The sequence below is a fragment of the Miniopterus schreibersii genome (assembly GCF_964146895.1).
Source record: "Miniopterus schreibersii genome assembly, chromosome: 2".
In the NCBI taxonomy this organism is placed as follows: Eukaryota; Metazoa; Chordata; class Mammalia; order Chiroptera; family Miniopteridae; genus Miniopterus; species Miniopterus schreibersii.
Window position 1 is genome coordinate 141983537 of NC_138102.1, and position 27294 is coordinate 142010830.

Consider the following 27294-nt stretch of genomic DNA (forward strand, 5'->3'; position numbering starts at 1 on the left):
AGCAACTATTTAGCTGTAAGTTAGGCATAAATGAAAAAGAATTAAGTAAATTAGAAATTGGTTAGGGAGAAGTGAGTACAGAATGAGGTATAGATGATGTCATAAACTGTTAAAAAATTAGTATGAACTAAAAAGATGTACCATTTATTGACTACTGCTGAAACACGGAAGACTAAAGGAAAGAAGGAAAAAAGATCAAAGTAAATGTAACCAGACAATGAGTTGGATTCCTTGCTCCTTTTAGTAAGGAGGTTCCTGAAATGATAAAAACAATTCCCCAGAAAGCACATCCTGTTTTGTAAGTTAGAGGTTCATATATCCCAAAGACTCCTTTAACCTGTTCTATATACAAATCCAGTAGGAAATACCACATGAGCGTATGAAAGATGCCAATCAAAATCTGGATAGCCCTTAACACAAGTGTGTCTGTTGCAGAGATTTTTGAACACTGACATGGAGCCATACTACCAGCATTTCTTCTAGACGATTGTGTCTCTAGTCTTTGGTGATATCTTTATTAGCAAACTTCCCTCGTTTTACTTGTTGAAGATCTCAAGGATTGAGTGTGTCCTTCTCAGGTCCAGGCTCAGGCTAAGGGCTCTCTACGCAGGCCTGGCTGAAGAGGCCGATCTCAGTTGGTGCCGCTCTCGGAGCCAGGCAAACATCAGTTAGGTGGTGAGGTGCCAGGAGCAGCAGGCCCCCCCCCGGCTCACCTTTCAGGGCTCTTGAGTGTCCAGTGTCGGAAGCTGTGTGGTCCCTGTGCGCATCTTTAGGTCCTTTTATTTTTTTATTATTTTTTATTTTTTAATTTTTTTATATATCTTTATTGATTTCATAGAGAGGAAAGGAGAGGGAGAGAGAGATAGAAACATCAATGATGAGAGAGTCATTGATCGGCTGCAGCCTGCAACCCGGGCATGTGCCCTGACCGGGAATCGAACCCTGATCGCCTGGATCCTAGGTTGACGCTCAACCGCTGAGCCACGCCCAGCCGAGCTTTAGGTCCTTTTAGAATAATAAAATACAGAATTATTTTGGAGGAAATTTTATTTTATTTTTATTTTGAGAGAATGTTTATTAAAGCTGGGGACAGTAAAACAAGGAAGGGCTTAGGATAGAAGAAGCAACAGGAGAGAGACTACTAGGCAGGGCTGCTTTGGCTCTCTAGAAGTTTATGGGAAAGAAATGAGCCAACGTGGGCTGCTGTCAGCTCTCTGGAAAGTCAGAGGAAGGGGGCCTTGGAGACAGGTTCAGGGGGCTAGCCTGGGAGGAGCTGCTGCTGCCCATTGCTCCCCTGTTTGCAATGGGAGTACCTTTAGAGTTTAGGAGATTCAGGCCTGAGGAGGAAGAAAGGTGTGGACATGCTTCCAAGAGGGAGAGCACCCCTCTGATTTGGAGGACATTCTGAATACGTGTTTTTTTCATTGATTTTATTTTTAATTTTTATTTTATTTATTTATTTATTTATTTATTTATTTTTAATTATATCTTTATTGATTTCAGAGAGAGGACAGGAGAGGGAGAGAGAGATAGAAACATCAATGATAAGAGAGTCATTGATCGAGCTCGCAACCTGGGCATGTGCCCTGACCCGGAATCGAACCCCAATCGCCTGGATCCTTGGTCGACGCTCAACCACTGAGCCACGCCTGGCCGGGCTGATTTTATTTTTTAGAGAGAGAGGGGGAGGGAGAGGAAAATAGAAACATCCATGAGAGAGAAACATAAACATGGGTTGGCTCCCTCCTTCATACCACCTGCTGGCAATCGAGCCCACAACCTCAGCATGTGCCTTTACCAGGAATCGATCCTGTGACTTCTTGGTGCATGGGTCTATGCTAAACCACTGAGCCACTCCAGCCAGGCTTGGAGGACATTTTAAAGCAGACAAATCTTTCAACCCTGAACTGGTAATTGATTTTCTTTATAGAGTGGATCTAACAAGACTTCTTTGCTTCAGACAAACATCCTCATTTCCATCACTTACTATTCAAATGGCATGTTAGGTCCCCTCACTTATTCTTACTTCTTTCCTTAGATTTTTAAAGTCCCACACTCAGAACTAAGCACGGAACTCAAGCATAGTGTGATTTGCATAGAGAAGAATGTCATTTCCCTCATCAGACTTTGTTTTTTTCAATAAATATATATATATTTATTTACTTAAAAAAATATTTTAATTCTCACCAAGGATATTTTTTCCATTGATTTTTTTTTTCATTTTAGAGAGAGTGGATGGCGGGGAGAGAAACATCGATGTGAGACAGACATGTCTATTGGTCGGTTGCCTCCTGCACGCGCCCCAACCAGGGCCTGGATTGAGCCTGCAACGGAGGTATCTGCCCTTGACCGAGAACAAAATCCTTGACCCTTTGGTCCATGGAGTGATGCTCTAACCACTGATCCAAACCAGCCAGGGCTTTAATATATATTTTTTAATTGATTTTAGAGAGAGAGGAAGGGAGAGGGAGAGAAAGAGAAAAACATTGATTGGCTGCCTCCTGCACACCCCTGACCAGGGATCAGGCCATGACTGGGAAATGAACCAGCTACCTCTTGGTGCATGCGACAACGCTCAACCAACAGAGCTACATGGCCCAGGGCCAGACTTTTGTTTTTAATCAAAGCTGATATCAGCATTTTTAAGCAGCCATAACACACTGTCTCATTGAAATAGATTTTTTTTTTAAAGCCCTAGTCTTTCTTACATATATTGGGCCATTTTGTTGTTTTTAGGTCTAAAGGCATGGCTTAATATTTATACCTATTAAATCTTATCCCATTAGATTTAGCCTCCTGTTCCAGCCAGATAGAATTATTTTAAAAGTTGATTCTATCATATGGGATATTTGCCTTTCCATCCCAGAGTCCTGTGATGTACATATTTGATCATCATCCTTTTCAGTGTCCTCATCAAGTCATTTATTTGTTAAAAATGTTGCAGAGGATGAGTTTTTCTGAGGTCCTGTGGCATACACCAAACCTTCTAGACTTATCTGCACTCTTTAGGTACAGTTGTATAGTTATCTGTGAAGCCACTTAACGGTAGCAAAATTCATATTTTTCACCTTGAGCAGGGATATCAAGAGAGAATTTGTATATTGTTTAAGTCCAGAAATATTTATGCTTCCAGTATTCCCTGGTCAAATCATATAAAAAAGAAAGTGAATTAGTTTGGTTATGGCTCCTAGTGATCCCTGATGCCCAGCCTAAATACTAAACTAATCTTTTAATAACCTATTCTACTGTCTTGCCCAGATTTCATGTCAGACCACTGTGGTGTCAGGTATAGAAACTATACTCTCCTCATTTTGAAAATTGCTACTACAGACATAGAAAGCTAATGTGACATTTGGTATTATCAGAATCATGAGATGTATCTGAGTTTATAGAGTGTCACTCATGGATCTCATCTGCACATTCTTTAATTCTCCTGGTATACAATTTCATCCAGGTATATAATTTCATTCCATCACTTTTTGGTAGTCACCTTACTTATCTTGATCATTAATCTACTTTTCCCGTAGTTGGTCTTCTCTTTCTACTCTCAAGATGGTTTTTCTTTACAGAAAAGGTAGAAGAAAGATAGAAGAAAAATAGGAATTGAGATGTTCTCCTGTCTCTGCTTCATATTAATTAATATGCCATTTACATCAAAGAGTGGACCTGCGCCTCCCTTATCTGTTTTGCAAGTCTCAGTACATTCTGGCTTCAGCTCAAGTTTGCTGCTTATATGTATCGGTACCACTTAAAAAATAGTTTCTTTCCTTTTATATCTATTTTTCTTGTGCATGTTTTAATTCTGAGTTGATCAGCGAGCTTTTCTAGTCTCTCTAGACACCTTCCCTCTCTTCCCCCTCCATCTTAGGTAATGTGAAATTGGCAGAATTTCATTTTTGAGAACCTCAGTCTTGTCTTCCTTTTTAGCACCTCAGACCCATGGGCTTGGGTCCTATCTTCACTGTTTGAAGTCTATTCTTTAAGAGTCCAGGATCACATCTGCTGTGTTGTTCTTCCTCTCTTGTTTGGCTGAGTTGCTTTCTTTTGAGGCTCCTACCACTTCCTCTTTTCTGATCAGTTTCTTCTTCTTGGTCAAATTAGGTTCAGAATATAATTCTATTTATTTCTTATGCTTCTTGGTGGTAGAATAATTAGCAAGGCAATTTTAAAAATTATATATGCTGCTTTTTAGTTGAATGAGATTTTTCACTAGACGTTCAGGTAGCAGAAATCTTTCATCATTTTGTGGCAGAAGGCTCATACCAAGAAAATAAGATAATTTCACCATTATTCAGTAGTCAGGACATCTCACTGGCTTCATGTTAAAACTTGCAGTGCCATCTCTCTTTGCCAGGTCTCCTCGCTGATCTGTCCACATATCCAAGGAAATCAGTTCTTTTCTCTCCTCTTTAAAGGTGTTATGACCAATTATTATTATTTTTAATGTCTTATCCAGCGTTCGTTGATGGTCTTATTTTTAAAAAAATTTTTATTGATTTTTGAGAGAGAGACATACCTCAGTTTGTCATTCCACTTATTTATGCATTCATTGATTGATTCTTGTATATGCCCTTACCAATGATCACCCTGACAACCTTGGCATATTGGGACAATGCTCTAACCAACTGAGCTACTCATATAGCCAGGGCCTTTATGACCAATTATTTACTGGATTTTTCTTTTCTTTTGAGGCTGACTTCAGAGTAGGGTGTGTAGTCTTTTCAGTCTTTGCCCTTTTACACTATAACTAACATAGGGGCTATTTGTATGTTTTTCAAATATTTTATTTTCATTATGGTGGAATCTAAATGAGAGTTATAAATAGGGAAGTTAGGAGCTCATGACATCTTAATGTCCCAAGTTAGTTTCTAGTTTCCTTAGATGCTATGGACACCTGTCTACTTGCCTCTCTCACTCAATATAGAGCTCATTGAACCTCTCCCTCTCTATGTTATAGGCTCTTTCTAGAAGAGGGCATTCCACAGCTGGGAGGCCTGAGGGAGAAGATCAAACCATAGTTGTGAATTAGTAGAGACTATTTAGAGAAGGCCTTGTCTCAGAAGGGTAATTTATACCCAAAACAACTCTTTAGGGAATCCCAGTTACATACAAGGAAAATCACTCCTGATAATGCTTTCTGCTATGCTTCTACTCCCAGATGTGGATTTCCACTTAGAAGTGCATATTTTATTTTATTTTATTTTATTTTATTATTTTATTTTATTTCTTTAAAATATATCTTTATTGATTTCAGAGAGAGGAAAGGAGAGGGAGAGAAAGAGTTGAAACATCAATGATGAGAGAGTTGTCATTGATCGGCTGCCTCCTGCACACCCCCGACTGGGGATTGAGCCCGCAACCTGGGCATGTGTCCTGACCAGGAGTCGAACCTCGATCTCCTGGGTCCTAGGTCGATACTCAACCACTGAGCTATGCCCGGCCAGGCTAGAGGTGCATATTTTAAAAACATACAGTACTGCCGTAGCTGGTTTTTCTTAGTGATTAGAGCGTCAGCCTGGGGACTGAAGGGTCTTGGGTTCAATTCTGGCCAGGGCATGTACCTTGATTGCAGGCTCGATCCTGGGCCCCAGTCAGGTTGCCTGTGGCAGGCAGCCAATTGAGTCTCTCCCTCCCTCCCTTCCACTCTCTGAAAAGCAATGGAAAAAATATCCTCAGGTGAGGATAAAAAAAAAAAATAATAAGTAAAGAAACAGTACTTAGCCCTGGCTGGTGTGGCTCAGTTGGTTGGAGCATTGTCCCATACACCAAAAGGTGGCAAGTTCGATTCCTGGTCAGGGCACATACCCAGGTTGCCAGAGAGAGGCAACCAATGGACGTTTCTCTCTCACATCAATGTTTCTCTTTCTCTTTCTCTCTCCCTCCTCCTCCCCCTCCTCCCCATCTCCCTTCCTTTCTCTAGAAATCAATTTTTAAGAAATTATGTATATATATACACACATATACATATACACACACACACACATACTCAACTTATCTTTTTAACAGGTGGGATTTCTGTATCCTTATCTTTGATCAGAGGTACTATGAGATGTTGAGAATTCCAAAATGATCACAGTGTATTAGGGCTGAGTATTTGGGAGAATGCAAACAAACAAAAATATAAATCATACCAACAAATATTTATTAAGCACATAAAAAAGAAGTTATTCCTTCAAATAATATGTGTTTCACTGAATGAATTAAATACATGAAGCAATCAGAGGATATAATAAAATGCCAAATTATACATTGGTAGCAACTACTTAGAGTCCACCAGAGTGGGTTTTCCTAATCTGCACTCAACTTACCTCTGAGAAGGAGCAGACTTCTCTGTATTTCCAAAATTGTTTCTTGTTGAATTTGTTATTGTTTTGGCACAAGCAGGGGCCTAGAACTGTAGTCACAGGTGACCTTTAACCTCCACTTCTAGGAATGTGGAACTGAATAATATTCTTGTTTCCACAGCAGAGTAAAAGAAAGTGTACAAAGAGCATGAGTAATTCAGGTATATTTGAGGTTTTCAGATCTTCAAACCTCTGATGAGAAAATACAGTTTTGTGTATTTGGTTTGGCTGTACTATTTTGAGTTAATTTTAGGGGTAACTTTAGAATCAGTTTTAGAGTTCCAGCCTCAAATGATAGTCTTTTGCTTAGTCATGAGGGGTTAGGTGTAATGCCACATTATATTGGGACAACTAGGAACTGTTGCTGTATATTAACCTTGCCAGCCACTGACATTTGAGAAGGAAGAAAAACACCCTATGTTCCTAAAGGTTGAGCTGTTGCTATGTTGCAAAATATGATTTTCCTTGATTCCTGGTAATCTTCACTAACCCTTCAAGGAATCATCAGATGTGATATATTTAAGAATGTATGGCAACAAAGTCTTCCCAAAACTAAAGTCTTTTATTATACTGTAATGAAAATTAAGTGAATGTGTGCTTTCCTCTCTCTCTCTCTCTCTCTCTCTCTCTCTTTCTCTCTCTTCTCTCTCTCTCTCTCTCTCTCTCTCTCTCTCTCTCTCTCTCTCTCTCTCTCTCTCTCTCTCTCTCGCTTGCTGTAAATATCTGGTCACTGAGATTGCTACTAAGTGACTAATAGGTGGGTAGTGTTTACGAAGTATATGCTGGACAAAGGGATGATTCATGTCTGGGGTGAGACCGAAGGACAGCGTGAGGTTTCATCATACTACTTAGAATGGTGTGCAACTTAAAACTTAGGAATTGTTTATTTCTGAAATTTTCCGTTTAATATTGTCAGACTGCAAGTGACTGAAACTGTGGGGAAACCGTGGATAAAAGGGGACTGCTCTATAAAGATACCTACAGTTGGTGCCTTTCAGAGAACATATATATTACTGAGTGTCCTAAATTGCGATTTTCAGAGCCCTTTTAGAAACACCTGCCTATGTTTCCTAGAAACGCAATCTTTGGGCACTTAGGTGGTTTTTAACAGTGAATATCTGTCATTGCTCACATTGTTGTGGTTAGAGGGATATCACAGCAGGTAATCTGAATTGAATAGTTGGGAAAAAACTTCACAGAAGTGAGTAATGTTTATGGTTTGCCAAAGCAATTGCAGTTAAATTGCATCCATAATAAATCTGCTCTTGCACCTTTGTCAGATGTTAACGAAAGTCATTAATTTGCTTTATTTCAGTGATGTCCTTGCATTGCCTATTTTTAAGCAAGAAGAATCAAGTTTGCCTCCTGATAATGAGAATAAAATCCTACCTTTTCAGTATGTGCTTTGTGCTGCCACCTCTCCAGCAGTGAAACTCCACGATGAAACCCTGACATATCTCAATCAAGGTTAGATGTGTCCTTATTTGTTAGTATTATTGCACACCTGCTGGATTCATGTTATTTAATTAGGTACACTTTCTGTAAAAAGTACATCTTTCTATTGTGGCCTGTCAAAGTCAGAGGCTTACTTCAGCTATTTGAGTTTTAATGTCATATATATTAATGGATTCTTTTGTTTACCTGCCCATTTTTACTTCCCATCTCCCTCTTTTTTTCTAATCCATGTTCCCTGAACATCCCCATTGGTTACTGTCTCAGAAATATTACCCCACCCAGCATTATTGTTTATCAGTTGTGTGATCTTGGACAAGTTACATAAACTCTTTACATGCCAGTTTCCTTATCTGTAAAATTGGGATTGATAATACCTTAGAGAGTTGTACCAGTCAAATGATATAATGTATGAAAACATTTAACACTGTGCCTAGCATATAGTAAAGGGTTATAGTTGTTGTTACTAATACTAATAATATTATACTCTTGTACATTCAGCCAACTGAATTTTATTATTTTTTGCTTCTAAGGCAATTTATGAAAGTTCCTGCTTTTAACAACTATCTGTCAGAAATCAATAAACAAGATATTGTGGGGAGATACAAACTTTCATAGGATTCTATCTCTACTCTTCTAAGACAGGGTTTTTACTAAGTTTTACTCTGTCCTTAAGTGATTTGAAAACCTTTTTCTACTGCGTGTCACTTCTAGATGACACTGGCAATATGGTGATAATGATGACAGCTGACATACATTGAGTCATTAAGTGCCAGGCATTGTTTTACATGCTTTATACATATAAAGTATTGAGACATTTGATCTATTCAACAACCCTATGAGATGAATTACTAAAATATTATTCCCGTTTTGAGGATGAGGCAACTGAGGCAAAGATTAAGAAACTTGAAAAGGGGGGGCCAGAAGATTTTCTCTTCTTCTCATCCCCACTCTGGGGACCGAGGGGCAAAGGCTTCCCCTCCTCCCCTCTTTAGTGAGGGACATTTTTTGGTAAACCTATTTTCATTTTTGGAAAATATTTATGAATAAATAGTTAAAAAAAAGAAAGAAATTTGAAAAGGTCATGCAAAGAACCAGATTTTAAACCCAGGGCATAGTTTGGCTTCCAGCTAGATTGAACTCCTGAGGAAAGGGATGTGGGCTTATGTATACTTTCATCCCACACAGAATCTAACATGACTTTCAGAGCTCCAAAAACATTGCTAAAATGCCTTTTTTGGGGGGTAGGAGTGTGGAGAAAGACGAATCTTTAATCGTTCACTAATTCCAATTCATGATTCTGTCCAAAAGAGGAATACTCCTCCAGGTATTGCAAGGGCAGTGGTGTACACATCTGTGCCTGGATCATTTTCTAGCCGCCCTAACGCCAGAGCTGATTGTAGACACGTGGGCCCATCTTTGGGCCCCTCATTCTACCTGCAGGTTAACCGTTGGGGGAGAGGGAAGCACATCACAGCCTGCGGTATCATGGGAGTAAGGGGCTTATCTCATTCCTCTTACAGCACACAGGTACCAGCTCCCTCCTGGTGCCCTGGAGCCCACCGCACACCACTCCTTCCCTGAGCCACCTGCCTAAGTCTAAACACCTGTATATGCCTGACAGTTCTTTCCTCCAGCCCCAGGACTCACACACCTCAGCCTCTCTTCATCTGACAAAAGCACGGTGGTCCCATGTTTAGATTCCTCAGAGAACACCGCTCTCCTAAAATTCAACTCGCTGCTGCCACAACGAACAACAGGGAAACTCTCCTCCCAAATGAATTTTTTCTTTCTGAATTTTAGAAAGTTAATTACGATGAATATAATACATAGTTACTTTTTCTTCTAGGACAGTCTTATGAAATTCGAATGCTAGACAATAGGAAACTTGGAGAACTTCCAGAAATTAATGGCAAGTTGGTGAAGGTAAAAGAAAATGAGTAAATCATTCCTCTAAACATCCTTTTTTTTTCTTTTTTTAAAAATATGTCTTTATTGATTTCAGAGAGAGGAAGGGAGAGGGAGAGAGAGAGAGTTAGAAATACCAATGATGAGAGTGTCATTGATTGGCTGCCTCCTGCATGCCCCCTCCTGGGGATCAAGCCAGAAACCCTGGCATTCTTTTTTTTTAAAAAATATGTTTATTGATTTTAGAGAAAGAGGAAGGGAGAGGAATAGAAACATTGATGAGAAAGGGACATCGATTGGCTGCCTCCTCAAGCCCCCTGTTGAGGATTGGACCTGCAACCTGGGCATGTGCCCTGACCGGGAATCGAACAGTGACCTATTGGTTCATGGACCAACACACAACCATTTAGCCACACTGACCAGGCTAAACATCCTTTTTCTGACCCTTTGTAATATTTTGCTTCCGTAAAGGGCTTGGTGATATCTTACCTGATACAATTTTCTGGCAGAGTGTGGGGTCAGAGTGAGCCCCCCTTTTCACATGGATTTTTCAGAGCTGCAGAAACAGAAGGCTTACCACTCCATGTCAGGACACTCTCCTGGCTCAGTGAAATTCTTTTCAGGTGAAATAAAGTAGCCTCCTTGAGATCTTGAGAGAAGTTCCGGTGTCTCTTTGGATCCTGGTCTAGTAATAAGGAAAACAGAAGCTAGTGTTGACGAATAGCAGTTTTCTTTGTCTAGACTGATAGTGATGGATTCACAGTAGAATTGGGACAGAGGAGTTTGGTCAACAGCTGTAAAAGTTGGTAAGAAGGATATTAATAGGCACCTCCGCAAAGTAAGAGTAACAAAAGGAAAGTTGATGGAAACAGTCGATACCTACTTTATATTTACAGTTTGTATGGTGGGTTAGCAAGCAGGGGACTGGGTGAGCTTTTCATATACCTCTAAAGAGCCAAGCCGAATATTACATGGTAACAATAGGGGCATGTAGAAATGCTTCCGAAAGGAGTCCTTTATACTCAGTTACCATCAGAACTGATGTTTCATCCAAATACAGTACTGTTTAACTATAAAGATTATATCTCAGCAATTATAAAATTCACCTGGAAACAGAGCTTAGTATGGAATGGGTTTTAGAGTGAAATAGGTCTTAAGGAAAACAATTTTAGCTTGTATCCAGAAACCAACTGGGGGTGACTCCTGCAACTTTTTGTCAGTCAGCATTGATTTTTAAGGGATCCTATTATTTGATTTTGTTGCTTTCTTTTAGAGTATATTCCGTGTAGTGTTCCATGATAGACGGCTACAATACACTGAACATCAGCAGCTAGAGGGCTGGAGGTGGAACCGACCTGGAGATAGAATTCTTGACATAGGTGAGTTCAGAGATTCTATTGCCCAGGAAATGCCTATAACTATGGTCTGAGAATTGACGTTTTTTTACTTGATGTTTACCTTGATTCAAAATGCTTCAGGGGCTCAATTAGCATGAATTTGGAAATGGTTATTAAGTATAAAAAACTTACTAGTATGATGATACCAAAAGTTAGGAAGTATAGACACTTCAGTTCCAGAACAATAGCATCCATTTCTTTAGGGTGATTTTATTTGTTTTTTGTATTTTTTGTGTGTTTTTTAAATTTAGTTGTGGTAAAATATACGTAACAAAATTTACCATTTTAACTATTTTTAATAAGTGAAATTATCCAGTATTTATCTTTTTGTGGCTGGCTTATTACATTTAGCATAATTCTCAAGTCTCTCTTCATAAACGTACTTTAAACACCAGCATCTGTGTCTTTGATCTCTTATTGGTTATTATCTCCTGTTGGTAACCATGGTTAAATGTAAGTACTGCTAGTTTTACCTGAGAAGTCACTGGTTCTCATAGAGATGTCCTGATATTCATATGATAAAGTTGTCTTTAGGATGAATCCAACACAACACTGTGGAGTGGGACCCACTTAACACTTTCTTGTTTGAATCATTGATACTAAAACAGTATAGTTAGAGCACAGTTATGATAATAAATATCAGCCTGGCCTTATCACCTAGTTTGAACATTAATAAGAGAAGTCAGGGAATGATATTTCAGTATATGCTATATGGAATGGAATGCAAGGTTCTACTAAAGCCCATTCATTTTTTGCTTGCTTCTTGAGTGTAAGATGTGTCACTCTGCTATAGGATTATTTGATGACTTTCCCACTTCTTTCTGTGATACAATGCTTTCTGCCTTTATTCAGACACTCTATCCTTCTACAGCAGTGCTCTTAGTGTACTTCTAGTGATTACACTAATCTTAAAACTAAGTGAAGCATATTATAAGTTATAATTTTCATGACACTAGAGCTAGTGTGTAGACTAAATCTATCTTTAAGTAGAATTTTAGGAAACTGCTTTTAAATTGTCTTACTTTTAAACTTTTTAAAGTAGAAAAAAGATACTCAGAAGGAAAGTACTTAGATCAATGTTACCTCCATTCAAACCCCTTTCACTGGCAAAAAGAGGTTCACACAAAAATCTTGATAAGTAAGGACCAACACTACCTGTATAAGAATCAGTGCTTTCTTACTTAAATCCAGTAGCACTCAGAATTGTTCAATGATTACCATTTGTTTCTCAGATATCCCAATGTCTGTGGGTATAATCGATCCTAGGGCTAATCCAAACCAACTAAATACAGTGGAGTTCCTGTGGGACCCTGCAAAGAGGACATCTGTGTTTATTCAGGTAAGGCTTTGCAAATGGGGTTCCAGTTATGAAGAGCATCTCTAACTACCAATTTGTGTGTTTTTTTTAAATATGTTTTTATTGATTTTTTTTTTAAAAATATATCTTTATTGATTTCAGAGAAAGGAAGGGAGAGGAAGAGACAGAGATAGAAACATAGAAACATCAGTGATGAGAGAGTCATTGATTGGCTGCAGCTCGCAACCTGGGCATGTGCCCTGACCAGGAATTGAACCCCCATCTCCTGGATCCTAGGTCAACGCTCAACCGCTGAGCCACACCCGGCTGGGCTTTATTGATTTTTATTTTATTTTTTTAGAGAGAGGAAGGGAGAGGAGGAGAGAGACACTTTGATGAGAGAGAAACATCAATCGGCTGCCTTCTGCATGCTCTCTACTGGGGATCGAACCCATAACCTGGCATGTGTTCTGACTGGGAATTGAACCACTGACTTCTTGGTGCATGGGATGACATTCAGTCAACTGAGCCACATCGGCCAGGGCCCAATTTGTTTCTTAAAGGATAAAACCTGTTAAATTGGAAATCTTTACAGGGCTCCAGTCTGACTATCAAGTGCAGACTCTTCAACATGTTCCTGAAAGCAATGAGGAGTTTCTTAATTGCTTTTCTAATTTCTCCAATTTATTCATTTGTTTCTCCCCCAAATATTTACTAATGGCTGCATAATACAAAATAGGTCAAAAGTAGGTTTACAATCTGGCTGGCATGGCTCAGTGGTTGAGCATCGATCTGTGATCCAGAAGATCCTGATTCAATTCCTGGTCAGGACACATGCCCCAGTTGCAGGCTCGATCCCCAGTCAGAGGCATGTAGGAGGCTTTCATCATTGATGTTTCTCTCTCTCTCTTCCTGTCCCTTCCTCTCTCTCTGAAATCAATAAAGACTTAAAAAAAAAGAAAGTAGGCTTACAGTTGTTCATATGGAAAATAATACAAGTTAATAAATAAAAATACAAGAATAAACTCTGTTTTGCATACTGACAACTGTAAACCTACTTTTGCCTCACTCTTATTTTATTCTGGATGTACCATAACTTACCTAATGATTATTTAGCACTGAGATTGTCCTAATTTTTCATTATTATCCATAAAGTTATTTTGAACATCTTTATACTTAAAATTTGATTTGCATATCTGATTATCTCCTTTGGGTGGAATATTCCTTGAAAATTCTTATTTGTCATAATGATAGCTAATAGTTTGTTGAGTAGTTCCCATGAGATAGTCACTGTGTTAAGTAAACACATTGTATACATAATTTTATTTAAAACTTTCTAGAATAATCCTGTGGAGTAGGAATAGTCCTTGACACTTAGAGAAGTTACCTTACCCAAGCTAGTATTTGGTCTGTTGAGGTTTCACTGTTCAGAATCACAGGTCGTAAACTTTGTGTAGTAGCCAAGCAAACCTTTTTCCCCCTATTGCCAGCTTTCATATTTATTATTTTCTCAGCACAGGTGGTGCCTCGTATTTCTAAAATCAATTTAAAAGTCCAGGAAACTTATACAAACAAATCATTTCTCTTTTATGTTAACTCTGTATCCTCTGAAGCAGTTAATGAATTTAATTTCTCAGAGTAGCTTTTAACATATCTGAACATTTACTCTGTTTGCATTTGTAAATCATTTAAGTTTTCCTCATTTCCACCATTAGAATGTAAATTCTTCAAGTTAAAAAAAGTAAACGTTATTTTGGTAGGTGTTCATAACTCTTTTTTAAAGGTTTAAGCGTTAGTAGTTGCTCAAAAAATGTCATCAGCTGGTTTGTCTAGCCGGCAGTACTGCAACCTGATGTATTGCCTTCAGGTGCACTGCATTAGCACAGAGTTCACCATGAGGAAGCACGGCGGGGAGAAGGGAGTGCCATTCCGAGTACAAATTGATACCTTCAAGGAGAACGAGAGCGGGGAATATACTGAGCACCTGCACTCAGCCAGCTGCCAGATCAAAGTCTTCAAGGTATTCCTGGGCATTGCGGTGGCCCTTAGAACTACTTTTCTCATCTTTCACTTGTAACGTTTAGTCACCAAGTCAAAAAGCCAGCTTGTCTTTTTTCAAAAACTATGAAAACTCATGGATTTTCATTGAATGCTCTTAAAGCCTGTTGAAGTTACAAGCTATTCTGAAAGCTCACAAAAATGATGAAAAGTTGACAGTTTTGGTTACATTCATACTTGATCGCCTTTCTTCATTTTGGTCAATATTTTTATCATGTGGATAGCTGTGTTCTCATTGCAGAAGATTCATTAATACAAAAATATTCAGAGCGCAACACTGATGTTCCCCTTTATCACACTCTTACCCTGACTCTCCAGCTTCTCCCCAGAGAAGTTAGTGTGTATGTATCCATCTAGTCCCTTTCTGTGCTTTTATATACACATGTACATAGGTATGTACACATTTTTTCTTTTCTTTCAAACCGAAATGGGATTATACTGTATGATCTGTTTCGAGGCTTGCTTTTTTTCAATTAACTATGTGCTTTAGAGATCTTTCCATGCCCATAGTTACAGATCTCTTATTTTTTTTTAACTTCATCAAACATTTAAATTTCCCATTTTCAGACTTACATGCAATGATAAATCTTGTCTTTATATCATTATATGTTTGTTTCACTTGTGACTAAGTTTTTAGAAGTAATGTTGGGTTGAAGGATGAGCTTAAAACAAAGTATTTCTCGTTTCAGCCCAAAGGAGCAGACAGAAAGCAAAAAACAGATAGAGAGAAAATGGAGAAACGAACACCTCATGAAAAGGAGAAATACCAACCTTCCTATGAGACAACTATACTCACAGAGGTAAAAGGATTTCTTTTGATGACAATTTTAATCAATACTTTTTACTCTTAAAAAAAAAAGTCATTTTACAGCATATACATATATCAAGTCATTATGTTGTGATTTGCCTAAAACTAATACAATGTTATATGTCATTTATATCTCAATTTTTAAAAATCGCTTCTCACCTGATCAAAACCTGCTGGTCCTCTTAGTTATGGGGGCTTCTGAGGAATTAAACTGGTCCTCTTAGTTATGGGGGCTTATGAGGAATTAAACTTTACTCTTACTAATCAAGATGTGCTATTCAAGTAACAATGTTTTGGTGGAACACTAGGGTCAATTATACTTTTTAGTATCTAAGTTATCCTTTGTTTTAGTGTTCTCCATGGCCTGAAATCACGTATGTCAATAATTCCCCATCACCTGGCTTCAACAGTTCGCATAGCAGTTTTTCTCTTGGGGAAGGGTAAGTCTGGGGAATGAAATTGGCTTGTGTTTGTCCTAAATGTGTATTTTTGCATTATTTTTCTATAAACAAGGTCTTTTCAAATCATAAGTACTTCTATTTGGTCAGTCTTTGATGGATTTATGTAGTAATTGAGATTTGGATTACCTTCAGAGAAACTGAAAGTGTTTTGTTTTTTATGCTAAGTCTATATAATGGTTTGTCTCCTAGAGGAGAGAGCACCGGACTAGGTTAGACTTTGTTGCCATAGCAAGCTCAAATTGCGTTAGACAGTTTTTTTTTGTGTGTGTGTTTTTAATATATCTTTATTGATTTCAGAGAGAGAAGGGGAGAGCGAGAGAGAGAGAGAGAGAGAGAAACATCAATGATGGGAGTCGTCATTGATCAGCTGCTTCCTGCACGCCCCCAATTGGGGATTGAGCCCTCAACCCGGGCATGTGCCCTGACCAGAAATCAAACCTCGATCTCCTGGATCCTAGGTTGATGCTCAACTGCTGAGCCAGGCCCGACCACATGCATCAAACAGTTTTGACCATCTGCCACAGTGTTGTTTGCAAGAGACTGAAAGAGTTTTATATACCCCTTTCTCTTTTTTTCTCCCATCAGAAAATCACATTGACAGTCAGTTTTTAGTGATCCAGGGACTGATTTTCTGGGCTTTTCGTTTCTCCCTATTATTGCTTACTTGTGGTTATTTCACTTCCTGATCATACTCTCACTAGAGAGTGGTCATTGGAATTGAAACATAGTTGTATAAACACTAATCTGTGTTTTGTTGCTTATTAAGAATGATCCTAACACCTAATTATCATGAATCTTTGCTAATCAGGGGAAGAAGGTTGAACATGATAATGATAGCTAAAGAGTGTCTTATCGCCCTAGCATTTAGCACGTATTCCACATAGACCGTATTGAAATTTTAAGTAGGCTATGAAATGTGTGAATATGTTGTTTGGTTGTAATATTTGACTTTTAATTTATTTAGGCTCTGTGTTCAACCTACTTCTGAAATATTTGATTAAGGTGGCATAAATATTAAATATGTAACAAGAATAAAAGTAGGTAGAAGTTGTAGAAAGAATAGATAACTAGGGCTTTTAGGTAAGTTATTCACTAAATTTGAAGACTGAATTTGAATTTTGCAGTTAAGGCAAAAAAAAAAAAAGGGAAGAAAAAGATCTTTTTTGAAAGAAAAATCTCTTATTACCCATGTGGATTATTCAGTCTACTTATAAGCAATTTTAAATATTATATAGGATTTAAGAGGTTTTTTCCCCTCTCTTTGTCATATACTACATTACGAGGCTCTAATTTCTTCTCATAAAAGAAGTAAACATTAGGGAAGAGCGACAATCTATAAAACAAAAGGAAGCACAGGGAAAAACCAAGGGTGTGAAAGTAGCCCTTGGATTACAAATTAAATAGCATTAATTTTTGAAGCTGTTTTAAAAATAATTATTGTTTTTATTATAAAAAGTATGTGATCACATTGCATTTCAAAAATTTTATTAATTTTTTCTGTATATGTTTGTACACATATATTTAATGCAGTAGTAATATGTTGATTACTTTTATATTCTGATATTTAGTTTATATTCCAATAAATTTATGTTAAATAGTGTTTATGCCATAATTTATCTAATAAGTACCAACTTACTGGAATCTTGATTTTTTGTTTTTTTTTCAGTTCCTCCATTAATAAAAAGAATGTTGTAAATGACATAGTTTCTCCCCTCCCAACCCCCCCCCCCAAATCTTTACAATACATTAGCAGATAATAGAAGTATTGGGTCCAAGAGTAAGAATGTTTTATAAGAGCACAGTTCCCTTTAAATCTCTAGTTTAGGACTTATTATGAGAGTGAAGAATGAGATGATGAACCCTAGTGTGTGTCATGGACTCACCCTTTCATTATAAATGTTTCTTTAGAAATGGTTCACCAAACCACCAGCCAGAGCCGCCCCCTCCAGTCACAGATGTAAGTCTAAAGTTAAATGTCAGTTATTTGCAATGTCTAATAATACTTTGATGACTGTGCAGTTTAGTAGAAGTGCCCAACTTTTAAGGAGTATTCATTCATTCATTAAAACACACACTTACTGAATTTTGACTATAAACAGATACTATGCTAGGAACTGGAGATAAAAAACAAGTAATGCAGGGCCCTTGTGTTTAAGGAACTGACAACCTAGTGGGGAAGATAAGGATGGCATTGCCAGGGTATCTTGCATGGTTAGAGAAAGAAGGCTGATGTATATAAACAGCTTCCCAAGCAAACTAGGCCTGTCTGAGTGTGGGTGTGTTTGGCTAGTGTTACCTAATAATGTAACATTTACCTTTTTGAACTTCAATCTATTTAGTTACCAAAAGAATTTCTTTCTCTCTTTCAGAACCTCTTGCCAACAACCACACCTCAGGAAGCTCAGCAGTGGTTGCATCGAAACCGGTTTTCTACATTCACAAGGCTTTTTACAAACTTCTCAGGTTAAATTTGCTTGTCCTTTTGTTTTCCCCAGCATGGGGTATTTTACATTCTAGGGCCTCCTGGTATCCATGTGTGTGTGTGTGCGCCCCCACGCGCGCTTGCTGTGAAATACTTAAAGATATCTTAGTTTAAACTCACTTTAATTTTTAAATATTATCCTTTACAACACTTTTAAAATGTATAATCTATGTAGTATTTTATCAAGGAGCATTTGCAGGTAGTCTGAAATTTTCCCCTTGATATCACTATGTTGTATTTTATTTGCACATTCCACTTTTGTTTCACACCTTCGGTGTGCCAGGTGTGGTAGAATACACAGATGGATAAGGCATACTTCCTGATCATTCATCATCTAGTATCAAAAATTCAAATCAAAATAACCCCCCAAAAAAGGGTAAACAAGTAGTTGTGATGTAATAGATACAAAGTTAGGCATTTAGGAGAGGGTCTGGAGTTAGGGAACGTGTGTGATACATGAAGAATGAGGAGTCTGTTGGTCAGACAGTGGAAGGTTATTTCAGGCAGGAGGAGCAGCTTCTCATTAGACGTCAGTATGATGAGAGCATAGGGGTAAGTGGAGAAGTAATTGGGTGGGAATTGAGATGGGAGAGGAAACGGGCCAGGTCATGGAGGGCCTTACATACCATGCAAAAAATTATGGGTTGTAACATAGTAGTAATGAGGTAACAGAGCCCATATTAATAGTCATTAACAAAGAGAATCTTTGCCTCTATCACCCATTTTCTTATATTTATTTCAGGGGCAGATTTATTGAAACTAACTAGAGATGATGTGATCCAAATCTGTGGCCCTGCAGATGGAATCAGACTTTTTAATGCATTAAAAGGCCGGTATGTGCTTAGTGTTAAAATACCAGTGAGGTTGGATTTCAAATGGATTTGGATTCAGGGACTCTTGTTGCACAACTAAATCCATCTTGTCAAAACATTCTATTTGAATGCTAACTATGTACTAAATAAACAAAGATGAAAAATATCCTTTCCCACACTTGATTCAAGGAATTCCTCATGATATCCCATTTTTTATTTTCAGGTAGTTTCTTTCATTCAATAAATATTCATTGTCCCTATTATGAGCCATTAGGCTCTGGGGATACATTGGTGAGCAGAATAAACAGGGTACCTGTTATCATGAAGACTACTTTCTAATGGGAAGAGAGATAAAGATATAGAGTATTTTGGTTAGTGATAATGCTTTGAAGGAAAACAAAAACAAAAACGAGGTTGTGACCTGTAGAGTACCCAGAATTTGGTTAAGAAAGATCCTTCTGAGGAGGGATTATTTATTATCTATGGCCATTCCACTCTGAACGCACCGAAGTCAGGCCTGGTTACTACTTGGATGGGAGGAGGGATCATTTAAACTGAGTTGTGAAAAGACTGGAAGCTGTGAGGTCATATGAGGGAAGAGCCCTCTAGGCAGAAGGAACAACAGATGTAAAGGCCCTGAATTCAGTTTGAACTAAAGGAGAGATCATTCTTAAGTTTGGGTAGTAATTGCTTAAATGTCTTGTTACAACTACTATTTGTAACATACAGAGTAATTTATAGACCAAATTTGTTATTTCCAGTTTCCATAGGTACCAGTAATTTTGATGGAAAAAATGTACAGGTCAATGCCATAGAACCAAATCAGTCACTAAATAATGAAACAGGTTGTGAAATATTTGTTGTTTTGTATATCACAAGAGTTATCAAGATTGGCTATAATCTTGAAAAATTTTAAGGAAAAGGTGAAATGCAGGGGTTAATGACTTGGGGGAAAAGAATGTATATTTCATTTTTAAATGTACTGTCTAAAGAGCATTTAGAAATAAGGAGCAATAAGATAATGAGGTCAGGAGGTAATTGAATATGGTTTTCAAAGAAGTAAGAACAGAAAGAAGGCTTAGACTATTTAGGAGAAGTTAATGAGGGAGATGAGACTCTCCAGTTTACTATATTGGCACTTTTAAATAAAAGGTATGTCTGAACCTGACTCACAGAACAGTGGCTCATACATTTTGAATACAGATGGTCCCTGACTGATGATGGCTTGACTTAAGATTGTTCAGCTTTATGGTGGTGTGAAAGTGATATGCAGTCAGTAGAAACTGTACTTCGAATTGTGACTTTTGATCTTTTCCTGTGCTCTAGTGATAAGTGGTAATGCTGAGCAGTGGCAGTGAGATGATTTTGCCCAACTGTAGGCTCGTGTAAGTGTTCTGCTCACATTTAAGGTAGAGTAGGCTATGCTGTGATGTTTGGTAGGTTAGGTGTATTAAATGCGTTTTCAATGTATGATATTTTCACTTATGATGGGTTTATCAGGACATAACCCCACCGTATATTGAGGAACATCTGTATTTCTAACCTTTATATCAAAAGTCACAAACTCAGATAATTACAGAGTCCATATGTAAATGAGTGACAGTCAAGCCTGGGGTGTACTGAAGAATGCACATCCCGTTCAAGGAGAACAGCTGATTGTTTTCTTGTAGAATAAGGGCTTTGGATTGCCAGATCTGATTTTTGAAGAAAAGCCAAAAATTCAGAGGTTTATATGATGCCTTCTGTTGGAAGAAACTCAGTTAAATGCATACACACATACAAAACACCCAGTGGGGAGTTAATAAAACATGGCAAATGAGCTGCATTGGCTCATGGGCTGCCAATTTTCAGCTCTTGCTCTATGGTATTAATGTAAGTACATAAGTTCTCCCTTAAAATGTGCTTGCCGTGAAAAATGTAAGACTAACAGCTTTTTTTTCCCTCCCTAGGATGGTGCGCCCAAGGCTAACCATTTATGTTTGTCAGGAATCCTTACAGTTGAGGGAGCAGCAGCAACAGCAGCAACAGCAGCAGCAGAAGCATGAGGATGGAGACTCAAATGGTACTTTCTTCGGTAGGTCATTCTGGACAGGCCAGGACAGATATGAAGAAAGGCAAAGAGATGACTTACAAGCATGTGTGATAGGAATTTATCAAACAGCAGATTTAGCATTTGCCTGAAATAATTGAATAGCTAACATTTATTGAGTTCCTAATATATGCCAGGCACTATTATCAGCACTTTTTTACATATTTTAACTTATACAACTAGTGTCTCCTCTTTGCAGTAGATTTTATTGTTATCACCCACATTTAAGTGAGGAAAATGAGGCTTATGGATGTTAAGTAACTTACCCCAGGCCACACACTAGCAAGTGGTTGAGTCAGGACTCAGGATTTGACTCTGAGTCCTTCAGAAAGTGGGCATTCCTAGTGATCAGATTACCTTTAAGAGCAGATAAACTTTGTGCTGACTGCCATTGCTCTCTTCCTTTTGCAGTGTACCATGCCATCTACCTAGAAGAACTGACAGCTGTTGAACTGACAGAAAAAATTGCTCAGCTTTTCAGCATTTCCCCTTGCCAGATCAGCCAGATCTACAAGCAGGGGCCAACAGGAATCCATGTGCTCATTAGTGATGAGGTAGATTTTCAGTATAGCTGAATCACCAAATGACAATGAATTTGTCAGGTTTAGGGCATGTGGTAGGAGCAAGAGCAGTTCTTTCGGGGCAGTGCTTTGTTTACTAGACCAGAGGTTCTCAAATGTGTTTGGTTGCTTACCTCCTAAAATAATTTTTAAAAAACATGTATCTCCTCACCTGGCCTGTTTGTCTAAGTGATTGAGCATCAACCCATGAACCAGGAGATCATGGTTCATGCCTGGGTTTCAGGCTCGATCCCCAGTAGGGTGCGTGCAGGAGGCAGCCCATCAATGACTCTCTCTCATCATTGATGTTGTTTTTTTAATACTTTTTTTTTTTTTTTTAATCTTTATTGATTTCAGAGAGAGGAAGGGAGAGGGGGAGAGAGAGATAGAAACATCAATGATGAGAGAGTCATTGATTGGCTGGGGACCGCACCCGCAACCCAGGCATGTGCCCTGACCGGAAATTGAACTGCAATCTCCTGGATCCTAGGTCGATGGTCAACTGCTGAGCCACTCCTGTCCAGGCCTCATCATTGATGTTTCTATCTCTCTCTCCCTCTCCCTTCCTTCCTCTTTTGCACATTTTTAGCGACTTAAATATTTTTTTCTCTTAAGTTAAGGAAAGTTGCAAAAGATGTTATTTCTGGGCATGTTATATGACATTTAAAAAATGAAATGGTTGGCCCTGGCCAGTGTGGGTCAGCTGGTTGAGCATCATCCCGTGCATCAAAAGGTCACTGGTTTGATTTCCAGTCAGGGCACATGCCTGGGTTATGGGCTCAACGGGAGGCAATCAATATATCTCTCATGTTAATCTTTCTCTCTCTTTTCCTCTCTTTCTCAAATCAATAAAAACATATTATTTTTTAAAAAATGGTTGTTTCACTATTCTGTGTTCTATGTAAACTAAATACAAGAGTGATTTAAACTATCATTTGTTTAAAAAATATATGAATATACTTTTTTTTTTAATCCTCACCCAGGGGCATGCTGAGAGAGAGGGCGGGGGGGCACATCAATTTGTTCAACCAGGGATCCAACCTGCAACTTGGGTATGTGCCCTGACCGAGAATCAAACCGGCAACCTTGTGGTGCATTTATGATGTTCAGCCAACTTAGCCACTCTGGCCAGACGTGAATATGCTTTTTAACAGAAATTTTACATAAATTCCTTGAAGTCATATTTCCATTCACTTCCCCCATAGAATTTTATCATAACATTTTTATGTTTGAACATTTTTTATTAGTATTCTACCATATTTCATTGAAACAAAAATTTGTTTCAACAAAAAAATGTTTCAGTAAAATTGATTATTTATTCTGAATAGAATTAACACTATAATTAGAGTTGATTAAAACAACGTAAATGTATTATATGTTTTTATGAGTTATTAAACATTAAGAAAAAATTTATTATAAGTGTATCCATTAATGAGATGGATGAGATTGCTTGATTCCTGACGCCCTATTCCTCACAGTTAATTCATCTATAGATGAATACTGCCTATAAAATGAAACAGATTTCAGCATCAATTCCACCTGGTTTTTTCCTCTAGATGTAAGTGCTGTGGAACCTGATTCACAGTTATTTACACCATTGTTATGACACCATTGCTGGATTTTTTTTTTTGAGCTCGAGTTATGTGCCCAAAAGTACATAGTAATATTGTCAAAAATTATTTTGAATTATCTGTTACTTGACAATTTGTGATTAGGTCAGTCCAATTCTGGTGAAAGAAAAGAATTGGTAACCATGTGACCCCCACAAAGAATTTGTTGCGCAGTTATTAGAGTTTACATTTGCAGTTATACTTGGGTATTCTGGAGGCTTTTATACCCCAGGGTAGTGCATTTTGGTAGGATTCCAGGACTGTGAAACTCATGCCTTTATTTTATAAAATGGGAAAAGGGAGTGTGAGAAGGGAAAATGGGAAAGGAAAACTGAAGAGGTTCTTGGCAGTTTTAGAAAAGAGGAGATACAGACATTGGAGAACTAGAAGTCAGTTTTCCCATATGGGCCTTTCAGTGTCTGTGTACCCCTTGCAAAGTCTTGGGATTAACCCAGGAAAATGCATACTCCAGTTTTAAGATCACTGTTGTAGACTACTTAGCTTTTAAAACTTAAAAACTAAACAGGAGAAAACAAAGCAAAGGATTATTTTTCACTTAAATCCAATATAATAAACAGCCACATATGCAAAATAAATACAGCAAACCAGTTTTTAATAATCAAATTTTCTTGATCTTTTTTCAGATGATACAGAATTTTCAGGAAGAAGCCTGTTTTATTCTGGACACAATGAAAGGTAATAAAATAGTAAGACAAACAGCTTTTTCTAAGGAGTTGAAGAGCCTTTTTCATATTTGACTTCTTTGAGGAGAGAGGGAAAATGTCAGCCACCACATCTGATGTAGAGAAAGTGACATTATTAGAGGTTGTTCCTTTGTATGAATTGGCTTCTTGTCATTAGCAGAATAGACAAAGTATAACTGATTCTCTGCCATTCTCTTTCACCTTCCATGCACAAATGAGGAAATTGAGGCATGTTGTTTTTATAATGCAAATTTATTATAAGTATTCTCTGACAATAAGTATGCTATTTGCCCTCCTCTGTTTTTTCTCTTTCTCAAAAGAACATAACTATACTTTTTTCTTCCTACTGTGTTTTAAAGGTGACTAAAGATTATTCTCTCTCTCTCTCTCTCTTTTTTTACAGCAGAAACCAATGATAGCTATCATATTATACTGAAGTAGGTGTGGGGCATTCCATCCTCAGTGGCTGCTGCTTCCTTCACCTCTTGGGAGCTCCCTTTTTGAAGGGGTTGAAAATGGAGATTTGAAGGTCTGCTGGAACCTGACCCATCTGACTGTGTGTGGGGGGGAGTCTAGGCCATGGAGGCAGAATCCCAGCCATCTGTGTTGGCCCCAGCTCTTGTGGCACACACAGATTACTGCCCAACATGCATTTCTGCAGCTGTTTCTTAGTTAAAATTTCTGGACCCTGCTATTGAATATCAATAGAAACTCCACATCATTTGGGTGTATCTAGGACATGATGATGAGAACTGTGTGATGTTTAATGGAAACATGTTAAATTTTGTGATATGGACCTGTATAATTTTTTCTAATATAAAAAAGTGAACATCTATATTCATAAGACTAGATCCTCAATCTCTTTTGCATCAAACATAAACTGCCTTTTTACCACAGTTGGCCCCTGAAAACCTCATCAAAGAGAAATACTGAGATAGACTAGAATTTTTCTTTTGGTTCCCCTGTTAAAACTGTGACTAAATAATTTCAGCTAACATTTATGGAGCATTTATTTGTGCCAGGCAGTGTGATAAATTCTTTTAATGGATTATCTTGTTTAAATCCTGTTAATAATCCTATATAAAGTAGGTAATAATGATCCCTAATTGAAGGTGAGGAAATGGTGACATGTAGTGGCTAAGCAGCTTGCTGAGTAGCCGGCAGCTAGCAGGCGGTGATGCTGAAATCCAAACCCAGGCAGTCTGACTCTTATTAATTGCCACCCATTAATGCCCCTTTGTAGTACCCTGTGCTTGCCATCATTTCTCACTGTGGCTCTTCTGGTGAATAGGACATAATACGGAATGAGAACTGAGTATTTAACCACTTGAAGGGACAAACCACACCTAAATAATGATGAACAAATCAAAGCCTACAAAAAGTAAAAACATAGGTGCTTTGTAAGCATCATCAGTTATCAGGTCACAGAATTTGAGGTGGTGAAAACTAGGGATTTTCTGTAACTCCCAAAATTCACTGTTCTTAAATGACCTTCTCAAACTATTTATTAATGAGATAAACTAACCCCTCCTTTCTCTTTCCCCTCTGCATTTTTTCTTGGTACAGGCAGTTCTTTTACTTGTGTAATATTCCTTTATTTAAGCTTTATAAGAAATTCCTTCTGATTCCATTCACATTCTTCCCATATATTTTTATTCCATCTTAAAGAATGATTGTGTGTGCATTTACATGTGTAAGACTATGGGTCTTTTTTCTTTCACATGTAAAATTTTATCCAGAAATCCCTTTACACATATGTTGGGGTGAAAAAAGATAATATTCAAAGATTATGTACTAGATTTGGATCTGTGTGTGTTTTTAAAACATTTGATAAAGTTTAAATGTTTTTATACAGAGATTTTTGTTCATTAAAATCAACCTGCAACATGGCCTGTTTCTTTTGGTTGGAAACACATTGAAAACTTTGAAACTGGGAAATTAAGTAAACTAACTTGTTTAGAACTGACCTGGGCAACTTGGTATCTTAGGCTCAAATCTTTTTTTTTTTAGTGAATGATTACCAGACGTCTCTGTTTTAGGGGGACATTTCTAGTTATACTATGTTCCTAGGACTGGCGGCTCTCAGCTTCAGGGAAATCAGCTCTCAGCAGGCTCCTATTGTGTTGGGGTTTTTTTTCCTGTTTTGTCTGAATAATGTTAAACTAGGAGGGTTGGATTAGATGACTTTTAAGATCCTTTCTAAATCTGAATCTGTGACTCTTGTTTACTGCAAATGATACATAAAATTCTATTAATATATTTACTATAAATTTACACTTACTAATTTTTACTTGGAGTTAGGGGTAGTTTTTTTTTAGAGTAGTCTTCAAATTTATAGGAATGGATTTATACAACTTTGTAATCACAGATCCTTAAATTATCCAGAAAATCTCTCATACTTTCTTTAGCTCCAAAAAATATTTGTAGTGCCAATACTATATAATTGGTAAGAACTGGTATAGTGGTAGAATATTGCAGTTAGTCAGCTTCCTTTAAAAATTGCATCTGTTCACTATTTATCCCTTTAATTAAATGAAAATTTAGAACTAGCTTTTTCATTATGAAAGTCAAGCGCAAAGTGATAAATTCAAACAATAAAGAAGGATATAACTTACTACTTTCTAGTTCCATTCCATAGAGGTCACCATCTCTTTCTTTCTCTCCCATCCTCCCTCCCTCCCTCCCCCACACTCACACACACACACACACACACACACACACACACTCTGCTCGGGCTCATGTAATACTAATGGTCTGAAATTTGCTTTTTGTATTTATGTAACACCTTGAACATATTTCTATATTAGAATTTATAGTTCCACATCATTTGTTTTTTTAAAATGGCCATTCCCATGCCCTGGCCAGTGTGGCTCAGTTGGTTGGAGCATCATGCCGTATACTGAAGGGTTACGGTTAGATTTCTGGTCAGGGCTCACCTGGGTTTTGGGTTCAGTCCTTTTCACATGTTTCTCTCTTTCTCCCTCTTCCTCCCTAAAATGAATTCTCGGGTGAGATTAAAAAACCAAATGTCCATTCCCTGTGGATACTATTTAGGTTAGATCCATTTGAACATGCATTGTCATAATTTTTTTGCATGCATCTCTAAGATATATCTCTAGAAGTAAAATTTGCTGCATTTTACCTTTTAAACAATGTGACAGTTGATATTTAAAATAGTTTAATGTTTCTCTTGGAGTGAGAGTATATGAGAAGGAGAATGTTTAGATTTTAGGCCCTCCTGAGAGTAGAGTAGCATCCTATTTGACTTAGCATTGTCTGTTCTGTTCCCTTGAAGTGTAGTAGGTTCCAACT

At 37.8% G+C, this 27294-nt stretch overlaps 1 protein-coding gene across 5 annotated transcripts in view; it reads left to right on the forward strand.

Annotated features, from left to right (window-relative positions):
* TFCP2 (transcription factor CP2) overlaps positions 1-25872 on the forward strand; it is a 34871-nt gene extending 8999 nt beyond the window's left edge. For 2 of the 5 annotated variants that reach the window (XM_081130792.1, XM_081130790.1), the window contains exons 3-16: positions 7660-7811; positions 9646-9722; positions 10978-11083; positions 12334-12440; positions 14266-14418; positions 15146-15256; positions 15616-15704; positions 17634-17682; positions 18095-18188; positions 18950-19040; positions 20969-21093; positions 21520-21662; positions 23923-23974; positions 24389-25870. In XM_081130792.1, coding sequence (XP_080986918.1) covers positions 7660-7811; positions 9646-9722; positions 10978-11083; positions 12334-12440; positions 14266-14418; positions 15146-15256; positions 15616-15704; positions 17634-17682; positions 18095-18188; positions 18950-19040; positions 20969-21093; positions 21520-21662; positions 23923-23974; positions 24389-24423 — 1384 coding nt within the window. In that variant the 3' untranslated portion in view covers positions 24424-25870. Of the gene's footprint in view, positions 1-7659; positions 7812-9645; positions 9723-10977; positions 11084-12333; positions 12441-14265; positions 14419-15145; positions 15257-15615; positions 15705-17633; positions 17683-18094; positions 18189-18949; positions 19041-20968; positions 21094-21519; positions 21663-23922; positions 23975-24385 lie in introns of all 5 variants that reach the window. The other 3 variants (XM_081130791.1, XM_081130793.1, XM_081130794.1) reach the window with 3 other exon arrangements.
* Positions 25873-27294: the final 1422 nt, after the last annotated feature.